The sequence below is a fragment of the Pelmatolapia mariae genome, linkage group LG7 (assembly GCF_036321145.2).
Source record: "Pelmatolapia mariae isolate MD_Pm_ZW linkage group LG7, Pm_UMD_F_2, whole genome shotgun sequence".
NCBI lineage: Eukaryota > Metazoa > Chordata > Actinopteri > Cichliformes > Cichlidae > Pelmatolapia > Pelmatolapia mariae.
This window is the reverse complement of record NC_086233.1, coordinates 14720543-14732626: the sequence shown is the minus strand read 5'-3', so window position 1 is coordinate 14732626 and position 12084 is coordinate 14720543. Positions and strand designations below refer to the sequence as shown.

The 12084-nt window shown below is 38.1% G+C and overlaps 1 protein-coding gene across 1 annotated transcript; it reads right to left on the bottom strand.

Annotated features, from left to right (window-relative positions):
- Positions 1-4343: 4343 nt before the first annotated feature.
- Positions 4344-6843, bottom strand: LOC134631684 (proteinase-activated receptor 1-like). Its single transcript, XM_065471473.1, has 2 exons — positions 6822-6843; positions 4344-5491 (listed from the first exon to the last, which is right to left on the bottom strand). The coding sequence occupies exons 1-2, from the start codon at positions 6841-6843 to the stop codon at positions 4344-4346; spliced, it is 1170 nt and encodes a 389-aa protein (XP_065327545.1).
- Between the last annotated feature and the right edge of the window lie 5241 nt (positions 6844-12084).

Sequence of the window (12084 nt, the reverse complement as noted above, 5' to 3'; positions counted from 1 at the left end):
GCACAGTTAGTTGAGGTGGAAAGCAATGCAGAGATAGCTGTGCCCATAGGCTAACTAGGCTAATTAGTTGTAGCCAGTCCAAATCACTGATGCTTGAATTAGGTCCAGGATTTAGTTCTATATCACCAGCCAAAAGTAGCATCAGAACAAGTTTCAGAATCTCCAGCGACAGTTGTGGTGTATTTAATTGTTCATGTTTACCTGGGGGTGGTCTAGCATGACCGAAATCCAAGAATCTTGTGAACAAAAGATGTTGACTCCATTTGGCTGGGAAAATGGTATAATTATCCAGCTTTCTTGGACATGTCGAACTCCACAGAAGATAAAAATGTATAAAAACAAAAAGACAAGTTGATGTCAAGATCCAGGGGTTTTTAGATGGTTTTTTGGCAAAAGCACAGGACCTGCAAAGCTGTGTGTCTGCACCCTAGCAGCCATCTTGAATTCTCCATTCTGCATCTGTTCCATTATTCCCATCATAAAGGATAAAAGTAGAATTTACTGATAACATAAGTAATGCTTATAACCTGGGCAAGACTGCTCCTGAACCACTATGAGTTTTTGGGTTGGTGTTAGTGTCCCTTTGTGTTTCTTTTTATTTCTGTGTTTTGTTTTATAAACACTTAAAATGGTTGCCCTGGAACAGAATGGTGACTTGCCCAGGGTTTACCTTGCCACTTGCTGTATGGCAGCTGGGATAGGCTGCAAGAAGGAGACGGTATTCACTTTTAGGACTTCCTGAGCGTTTACATGTCCAATTGACTGCACAAAGTCGCACAGTGGTGAGACTAGCCTTCAGTGTATCTGATGCTGCATGTGACAAAATGGGTGAGAGCAGCACTTGTCCATATTCTTAGTTAACATTCTTGTTTTGATTTAACCATATTTCATGTGTAGTCTGCAATAAACAAACCCGGGATAGTAGATGTTTGCCTATGTTTTGCACTTTTACAGATTATATAACATCACATCTTGGTTTAAATCAATTTTTGACAAGTTTGTTAAGTTAACATGTTATTTAGTTCAACTGTTAATTTGTCTTGTTTAAACTCACCTTACCTACCCGTGTTCCAGGAACAAAAGAAGGAAGGTTTTACTTCCTGTATTTATAGCTTACTGGTTAATCTGAGGTCACAGGAAGAGACCAGGAGAAGAAGGGGGAGAATCCTTGTAATTTAATAAAGTTGATTTTAGAGTGTTAGTAGAGAAATTGATTTGTTGTAATATGTATTGACTACCTTTGAGTTCTATTGCTAGGAAGAGTAGCAGTACAGGTTGGAGTGTAGAAATGTTTGCCTTACCTACCTTAATCGATTAGTCCAGGGGTGAATGAACTATTTAAGCAGATGAACGCAGGTGTTCAGGGAGGAAGGATCAGGTCAGTGTAGCTGTGTGCAGTTTGACCTTAATTTCCGTCGATTTAAGTTCAGTTCTGTTTATTTGAACTGAGTTAATTATGGAGTTGAGTTTTTTAAAATTTATTTGTGTAAATATTGGTCACAAAATGGTGAATAAATCACTTGCTACACTGGACAGTATCTGTCTCCTGCACTTCTTTGGCCGCTTAAGTCAAGTCCTACCACACTGTACTATCATATAAATATTTGAAAAATTCTTTTTTTTACATTTTGAGAGCTCGAAATTATGTTTTGGTTTTTTTTTTCTAGTGCTTTCAACACTATCGTAGACATAAATTTGAAAGACAAGCTGGAGTGCATCTCGCCACATGGATCCTGGACTATCTTACCAACCGCCCTCAGTATGTAAGGATCCAGACCGTGTGTCTAGTAGAGTAGTCTGCAGCAGAGGCACAAACATTCTCTACCTACACCACTGAACCTAGGTGTTCACATGACTTGACTGGACACAGCCTCTTGACCTAGTGGAGGTAGCCAGTTATAGGGGAATGGTGGTCAAACCGTCATCCCTGCTGGAGAACACCTCCCACCCCCAGACAGATTACCCGGACAGCACTGAGCAGTTCCTTCAGTGACAGGTTGCTGCACTGAGCAGTGAATGTACAGATGTGAAAACACACCACATATGCACAGACTGTGGTCTGTACATATCTTAGTGTGCAGTACACAATACCTGCAGCTAATAACAGCCAACCGCTGCATTGTGACACAGTCCATTTTACTGCTACTAGTAAACCGTATCATTTTATCATATACACAAAAACACATTTAATGTTTATGTACATATATTTAAATTATATTTCTTCTACCCTGTATAGTGTATATTTTCTTCTATTTTTGCAATATATTATTGTTGTTAGGTAAGTTGCATCTATTTATTCCTGTCTACTTTGCTGTTGTAACAACTTCCCCATGTCTTGGGCTAATGAAGGCTATCTTCTATCTCATCTTGTTACTGATAAATTAGTATCACAGGGCTTGGTACTGTTGACTGAGCCAGATGAGTTATTTTGAGGCATAACACTGGGGTGTCTTTTCATTTCTATCTGACACATTTTAGCCTGAAACATTGATCATAATGCTAAAAATCATCCACAGGGAACTGAAACCGCAACACTGGGTTAAAAATAACTGTTAAAATATATATCCACAATTCTAAAAGGAAAATATAAAAATTATGACCCACTGTAAAATGTAAATAACATTAGAATTAAGTCATTTGCAAATCTCATAAACCCATAGTTTATTCACATTGAACAGATATCAAATGTTTAAAATGAGAAAATGTATCTTTGTAAGAAAAAAAAAGTCATGTTGAGTTTGACGATAATTCAATTTAATTTTATTTATATATCAGTTTTATATTTTCTGTTTTGGCTTCCTTAAAGCCAACAGTGTCTGAAATGTCTGCTAACAGTTCCAGCCTTGAAGAACACACCCTAAACCTACCTGTTTGTACCTGCTGTTTCAGGCTTCCTGCCTGGCCTGGTCCCAGGTTTCTTTGGAACACCATTAATCTAGTGAAAAACAACTTTACTCTAAATGAACAAACAGGCGACGTAAATTCAACATGCATTCTAAGGAGCATTCCAGGAAGTCTTTAGCAAGCATGATTGTTCTAAGCTGGAAAATCCTGTGTGTGAAGAGAGATAGGTTATGATGCACACAACAGTGGGGATTACAAATCCCAGAGATCCCACAATCAGGAAGCAGACTGCTACAGTTTTTTTTTTATTAGCGGGCTTGGTGATGTCATGTGCACAGGCGAGTTTACATCCATATAGTATCATCCATAAAAAGAAGTATAGAGATATTAGGAATTGCTCTGTCATCTGCTTTCGCTGTTATATTTTACTTCCTGATTACAAGGGGTCATGACAGCAGGAAACCCCACATGTGGCGACTAAATTTAAAATTTAAATTTAAAAAACAAAACAAGAAACTTCTGATTAGAAACGGTTTATTATGAATAGTACAGATCCCACATATTTATCTGATCAACCTAAATGGTGGCGCTTTAATATTACTGCATTAATATTACTGCATTTGATGATGATAACCCTTTATTTCAGACATATAAAAGTTCAACCAAAGACATGCAAACATGAAACACATGAAGGTTGAGGGAAACTTAAATACAGGGAAAGAAAACACAAGGGGAATCTAATAAAGAAATGAACTTAGCTAACTTAATAAACTTAAACATAAACATTAAAATAAACTAAAACTTAAACGCTGGGTCAACAGACCCAGGAATGTGACACTCTGTTGATTTACCTTATTCATCATTACCTCCACTTCCCCTCAGCACTGGCATACGCTTGCCACAAAAAAAAAGAAAGGAAAATATATGTATAAATGTAGATATAATGATAAATAATTCAATAATTCAGATCTAAATTAGCAAATGAAACTATTAGGGAGGACGTTTGAGGCTTATTTTTATATGCAGTGGAAAAATCATGTTTATTTTTACAATATGTCCTAGATTTGGATCAGTTTTTAACATATACCAGTTCAAAGGTTTTTTACTTAATCTGCACTAACTGGTCTAGATAATTAAAAATAAATATTCATATCTTAAAAGATACAAGTAGAATTTATTGAACACATAAAAACAAATCTCACCCGGGTAAGACTGACTGCTCCTGAACCATCATGAGTTCTCCTATTGAAGATTGGTGTCAGTGTCCCTTTTGGCATCTGTGACTGATCATGTGTGCCTATGAAACAAAGATTTAAAGCTGTTTCTGTTGAGATGGCCATGGAAGGTATTCAGTTCATTCCGATCATGAAGAAAGATATGCCCAGAACTCTAAACGCTCCTGCTAGCTACATACTCATGTTCACAGCTACTGAAATATCATGACAATCACTGATGTTATTTCATAACTTTAAAAGCTAAGAGTCATTTAAAATATCAGCTCAGAGGAGTAGTAATTTCTTCTTTTGGCTTCTGAGGCTTGATTGAAAAGAACCCCCTCTGGTGGAGATGGTTCTTCCAGACCTCCTGAATCTCCACGAAGAAGTTGGTGACTGAGTGATATCTCTGCTCTGTGTAATGCTCTTACACTTGACCATGTTGGATAGTCGTTTCTGGCACTGGGAGGATCCAAAGTAGTAGAGCAGGGGATCCAGGAGGCAGTTCAGACTTCCCAAACACAGAAACACCAGGTAGAGTGCGTAAGAGCCATCGGGTGCCTCCTGGCTCTTCTCGGTGTTAAATTGCAGGTAGTGTGCGAGCAGCAGACAGTTTGTGGGCATGAAACACAGCAAAAATATCACCAGCACAGTCAAAGTCATCACCACTGCTCTTCTTCTCCTCTGTAATGTTCCTGGAACATCATGTTGGACTCTGCTCAATGACCAGATTATCTGAGTGTAGGATGCCACTGTGATGAGGAGAGGTAGGAAGAAAAAAATGCAGCAGAGGGTGAGGAAGTATGTCTTTAACCAGATGATCTTATCTGTGGAGTGGACATCATGGCAGGTGGTGATGTTCAACTCACTGACGTTAAAAGTCTGGTCAGAAGAAACAAGAGGCACAGAGCCAGCGAAAGATAACACCCACATGGTTATGCAGGATATGACTGTGGTCCGTGAGCTCCTCCAAGCCAGAGCATTGATTGGATAAACTACAGCAAGTAGACGGTCCACACTGATGCAAGCTATGAGAAGAACAGAACAATACATGTTCCAGTAAAAGGCAGCAGTGACCACGCGGCACATGGATGGGCCAAATTTCCAGTTGTTGCCTTCAAAGTGGTAGGAGATCTTGAAGGGGAGCATCAGTGCAAAGAGCAGATCGGCTAAGGCCAGGTTCAGCATATAGATTGCAGCTGGCTTCTTTGGACGGATCCCCCGAGCAAAGACAATCACGGCACCGACATTAATTGGCACACTGATGGAGCAGACCAGCATGTAGAAGGAAGGTAAAAGGATGGTGGACACAGGGCCAGTTAGAAACTTCAGTGCCTGTTCTGAAAGTCCAAAAGATTTTCCATTTGATGAATTATTTGGTGAATTATCATTATTATCATGATAAAAACCTGCTGGAGATGCTCCAGACGCTCCTGTTTTAAAAACAAAAAAGACTTGTCAGTGTATTCTAAAATACAGAAATGAATGGTTATTAGCTGGGTATAAAACTATGATGGTAACATTTTCTCAGAGTTTAAAGGTCAGAAACAGACGCAGTTTTAAATCTGTTTGTCCACTGACTTTCCTTTTCAAACAAAATAACTAAAAACACATCCAAAGTCACATCTTCTCTTATCTAGTTTTGCCCTGAAACTTGCACAAAACTGAGCAACTGAGATGGTTTGCCAATTAAAATCACATTGATGAGGCTAGTCTTCAGATGCACTTTCGCCACAACAACCCAGTCTGCCCTTTCGGGTGCACAAATGTGACAGACCCTGGAACTTCATCTCAAATATATTTTAAAAGGAAATACATATCACGTTCCCATCCAGATGTGTAAGCTTCCAGTTCCATAGGCATCAGTGTACAACTATACATGTAGGCTTTTGAAGTGAGCGCTGATAACAAGCCTGATGCTTGCGTTCCTCTTTAGTCTGGTGCAAGGTCATTATAGTTAACTAAAGCTAAACTAAAAACTAAACATGGATGTGGAAAAAAACCCATTTCAGATAACTAGAATAAAATAAAAACTAAAAATTTGAACAATTTTGTGAAGTTGGAAACTAAAATAAAACCAAAACTAAGATAAAATATAGAGGAAATGTATTTTGCTTTCTGATGAGGCATTGATGGAAATGTTTATTATGACTTTGGATGTCTAGACCGTGAGTCAGTTGCTTTTAAATCATTCTGTGTTTTTATTGTCATACCTGCATTGATTTTCCAAACTTTTGCCTCTGACATATGCCCTCCATCCAATAATTATAATTAAAAAACCCAAAACAAACACTGAAAGTCATTAAAAATAAACTAAAACTTCACATAACAAAATTGAAACTAAAACAAAAATAATCCCCCTCTGGACACTAGCTGACACTAAACAAAAAGTCTAAATCAAATAAAAATAAAAATAAAATAATTAGAAAATGTCAGATTTCTGTTGAAAATTATTGGATTCACCAAAACATTTTTTGAATTGTATTTGTTCTAACACAGATAACAACAAGTAATTTATTTGGATTTTTCAGTGGAGTCCAAGCAATTCAAGACGTCACAGTGTTTTCAAGCTTACCTGAAGTGTTCACGGCAGAAATACAGCAGGAAAAAAACAGAAGTAACAACAACTGTGTTAAAGCCATGTTTGCTTCTCTCTCTCAGGGAAACTTTTCCTTTTTGGCTTCCTTTCAATCCAACAGTGTCTTAAATGTCTGTTAACAGCACCAACCTTGAAGAACGCACCCTAAACGTACTTGTTTATACCTGCTGGCTTTCTGCCTGGCATGGTAACAGGTTTCCTTCGAACTCTTACACAGGGAAATGAAACTTCCTGGATGTTGGATAAATTGCTTCTCAGTTCTACATAAATAAGATTAAAGAGCTAAAGAATGAGCCACATTTCCTGACTTTCCTCATTTTTGTGGGCTAACTGTTCTTAAAATTCTCCCCTGGAAGTTGTTTAATTTAGTTAGTTATTAAAGATTTACAGATAATTAAAACCTGCTTCATTTATTCCTTTGGATACAGCAGTATGGTCTAATATATAGAATGAAAGGTTCATTGCTGAAAATAATAGTTGAATACATAATCATCAGAAAGATGAGTATTTTCATTGTGAATCAAGCGATTTAATAAATACAACATGGTTTCAAATGCATGGGGTTAAATACTGAAATTAACTTCAGCATTTTTCCATGTTTATAGCTCCAAACCTTATAAAAACACGTTTTTTGAGTCAATTTTTACAAAATTTACAACAATATTTGTAACTTTTTATATTTAAATCTAAATGTTAAGTCTAAATGTTTAGCTAATTGCAAATTTATTCTGCTGGTCAGCGGAAATACCAAAATAAAAGCTTTATGAAAACCTCCTGCTCTAAAGTGTACCTGTAGTGGCGAGGATATCTGACTGTGGGTTACTTCCGCCATACGTTACTTCAGTTATTTCCTACGAGCATATCTGGCGATTTAAATGAAAGCATCAAAAGAGCCATTTTGGCGGTCTTTCAGCAGTAGTGCATTTTCAGTGGCTGCAGTTTCGACAATCACCAAAGCACTTGGTGAGTTTATTGTATAGCCTGGTGTACGGGTTGCAGTGTTAGCTAAACTAGCATTGCTAAGTTACTTCGCTAGCCATCCCATCAGCATGCAGAAAGCAGTTTGTTTTGTTTTGTGTTTTGTAGCTAACAGTCTTTCTTGATGTAAAATTTCCTTAGGAATCCAGCAATGCGTCTGGACCAACTACATAGACCTACTACCTCCACTGGAATATCATAGCGCTTGGTAGGCCTTATTACTCATGTAAATTAGCTGGCAGATTTGTATATTTCTGTCATATAATATTGCAGTTAATTCTTTTTCAACTTGCATTTTTGAATTAAATTAGCTTGTGTCAAAGTAGTAACTCTGATTCAGTATACATTTTTAACTTCTTACAGCTCTAGCATGAGCAGAGTCACATCAGCACCAACAAAATAAATCCTACTCACGTGCCTGCCTAAAATACAAATCTCTAGCTAATCTGTCACAGTTTAATTACCTTGAATTGCCCATCTTTTGTTACAGAACTATGCTTATTGGCATATTTGCAGTGTTCTAGGATGGTTACCAATCAAACCAGGCATCAAAATTCCAACGTTTCAAAATTTTTTTATTTTTTTTTATTCCACAATTTTTATTTATTTATTTATTTTTTTCAACTTTATTTGAAATTATAAAGCGAACAGTCAGTCATTCCAGTTCAGTTTGTACAGTAGACATACAGGACAAATAAGAGTAACAATATACAGTACAATGAAATAAGAAGGATAAATAAATAAAGGAGAAAAAAAAAAGGGGGGAATGTGACAGACTTCATAACAACTTTGTACTTGAAAGTTGTATTTGTGACAGCTCATTCGTTAAACATTTCTGAATGAATTTCAATCAGTGATAAACCTTTTTTATTGGAAGTTAATTTAAGAGCGTTTAAGTAATATTCAATTGCAATCAAAAACAAATTAAATGATGGGGTTGAGTTTTGAAATTTACATTTATGTATATGGAATTTCCCTAATATGATATAAAGATTGACAATGGTACATATTTTTTTTCTTTAGTTTCAAAATAAGTGATAATGTTCTTCCCTTCAATTTTGATTTCGTATGTTGTTTTGCACAGTATATAATTTTCAAGCTCTCTCCAAAATGTAGCACTATATGAACAGCCATAAAACAAATGAGTAACACTTTCAAGTTCAGTTTTACAAAAGGTACATTTTCTATCAATGTCACAGAATCTTGAAATGACGTTTCAAAATGTTAATTCCTTGAAAACATCTTTTACTGAAGCAACATCTTGTCATGGTCGGGATGAGTGCAGTGTTTTTCCATAGAGCTGGGGCTCCACCTCAGGCCAGAGTCTCCATTAAGCCATCTCACCTGTCTGCAATCAAGCTACCGGCAGGACTGGACTGGGACAAAAAATTGGCCTGGGCATTTTGACTAGAGACCGGCCCACCAGGTATTATAGAAAAAGCCATAAAGCCTTTGAATGAAAACGAACGCTGTTGTGACAGTGATGTGCACTGTCTTGTTGGTATATGTATGATTTCTATACATTTTACGTCAGATAAAAACTTTGGTTGTAAGATTCAGATAATTATTTATTAAAAGCGAGACATTTTAAATTAGAATAAGAAAGAAAAGTACTTCTTTGTGCCCCCCTTTCCCTGTTAATGCCCTACCTGGCCCCCTGGCAAAACTTTGCTAGACCCGCCCCTGCACAGTTACCAGCTGTCAGCTACTTAGAAAAGGATCCTGGTGTTATTTGTCTCTCAGAAACAGTTCATAACTTCCCTTCAACTCATTCATGTCACCTAAAGGTAAAGCTGTTTCTCAATCACCTGTTCAGCTCTGATGATTCAGTAAGGACATCTCCTGGTTTCATCTTCATGTTTCCCTCTCACCACATATCCAAACCGACATCATGACCAGCAGCTTTTACAGTTGTGGCTCCTACAAACATCAGCTGATACTAGAAATTAATATTAAATAAATTCTAACAACAGCTTATCAAGCTTAAACGTGCTGGTGTTGTTTAGCGCAACATCCGCTGGTTTCCTCTTTCTGGCGCAAAGTGGGCAATAAACACACAAGAGAGAAACGCTGATCAGCTGATCTTTGATCAGTTTCATGATTGAAGTAGCAACAGGAGGGGAGTGGAGAAGAAGCAGCTGTGCAGCGTAAAGACGCAGAATAAGTCTAACTTTCTGTCTTCTTTTTCATTCTAGCTGAAGTACGGGACAAACTGCGTTCCTTTTCGGCTCAATACGAAACGCGTAATATTTTCTCTGAATAAAGGGACGATTCCGTTTTTTACGGGACGGTTGGCAACTCTAATAACTAACCATATGAATAAAATAAAGTTCGCTATCGGTACTCCGTCATGCTAGCTAGCACGCAGTACGAAGTATTGTAACTGACTGTAAAAGGTTAGCACAACGAAAATAAACTACACCTAAACTTGGTTTATATCTGACCCAGATAGACTGCAGGTCATAACTTCTTACCTGAAGTTCAGTTCACCTGACACTCGGCGGCCGCCTCGGGTCTCTTCTCCTCCTGCTTCCCCTTTCCCTCATCCACCTACTGGCCTCTGTGGAAGCTCCACCATAGCCACCACCAAACCACTGAGTTATTTTTACACATCGGCCAGCATCTGGCCAATCCACCACCTTTCATTGTTTATACCGTTACAAAAGAAAAAAAAGAAAAACCATCGGCCCATAAAAATGAAAAATCACCATCGGGCATACCGGGCAAATGCCCGGTATGCCCGATGTCCAGTCCAGCTATGGCTACCGGTATTTAAGACCAGCATACTCAAAGTTCTCCACCAGATATACAGCTAACCAGTGTTAGTGTTAGGCTGCCAAGCTCATATGTGATTTCCTCAGTATTCTTGCTTATTGTGTTTTCTCTGTTTTAGTAACCTGGCTGGTCATCACGTTGCTCTTTTGAACAATACTGAGCTTCATTTTGGACGCTGGTCTTCCTCCAATCACACAGTCTGGTTGCGCTCACTTCCCCGCTGCACTCCACCTGCGTGCCTCCCTGCAACAGCTTCTGGAGCAGTACATTTTGGATTCACTTATGAAACCTCATCCAGACCTTTGGACTGCCCCCCTTCCACGCCGTACTCCACCTGCAACGTGTAAGCCATTAGAAACATTTCCCATCATACTTACCATTAATCATTGGAACCTAGCTGACTCCCTGTTTACTCTCATTCTAGTGTCTGCTCTTCTCCGCCCGTGCCACAGCCCCTTCTTTCCCCATTGGACTAGTTTCAGAGACTTTGGAATTTAACATTAGTTCACAGATTACGCTTCTCGTTTCTGGTTTAGTCTCATAGTTCACAGTTCATAGTCGATACCTTAAAAGTATAGTTATAGTTCACAGTTCATAGTTGTCACCTTAAAGTCTTGTCTCACTTTGTAAATAAAACACTGTTTTAACATCTACTTGTGCCTCCGTCTGTGTCTGCACTTTAAGTCCTTGCACCTAGTCTGACCTCTCAGTCGTGACATGTCTATCCTTTCCATCTCAAGGCCAACTTTCTAAGAGTTACTGCAAGACTATAATATCTGTGTCAAAATTCAATATAATCAGTGTCAATAATTTGGATCAGATAGTGTTCAAGATAAAAACTGAAAATCCAAATGATAGAGAAGTGGGGCGACGTCTGTGTTCTAAGAACATAGTGGTTCAAAGACAGCATGTAAGAGAGTCACTGTGGAGGGTGTTCTATCTACAGAAAAACTGCAATAGTGAGTTTATTCTGTGCCTCATCCAAATTTCATATTGCATGTAGATGGATATCACAAGCTGATTTGTTGAATGTTTGCTGTTCATGGTGCATGGCTATAGTATGTTTCTTCAGTGCTCCAACAATAATTGAGCTGAAACCATTTACTGCAATTATTGGAAAATTTGGCAGACCCCTGCACATCAGGACTGATAATAGAGGAGAGAACCCTCAGATATGGAAGAATGTGTGAGCAAGCAGGGGTGAAGGCTTGGTTTTAATAGGAAGTTCTGTGCACAACTCGAATACTCGGATCGAGCTTTTCAACCGACACTTAAACAGCAACTGCAGCCATATTTATGCACCTGTATTTTATGAATTTGAATGGCTTGGTATCCTCAGATTTTCCTTCACTTTTACCAGGAAGAAACTTCTTGACAGAACCAGGCTCAGGGAGCGGCAGCCATCTGCCGTGACTGGTTTAGTTAATTTACCTCTAACAAAAAGCGTTTGTAACTGGTGTTTGTATTGCCAGATTATGATGACAGGAGCCTAATTAACATTCTTGTGCAGGCATGGTACCAAACAAGCTATCCTGATTTTTGAGCTTGTGAAAAATCGGGTGATTTGTGAATGGAAAAACACATCAGGACCTTTGAAGAGCCAACCACCACTCATTTGTTTTCAAATACAAATGTTTGTATGATCATGTATGTTGAAGTTACAATTATTAATAG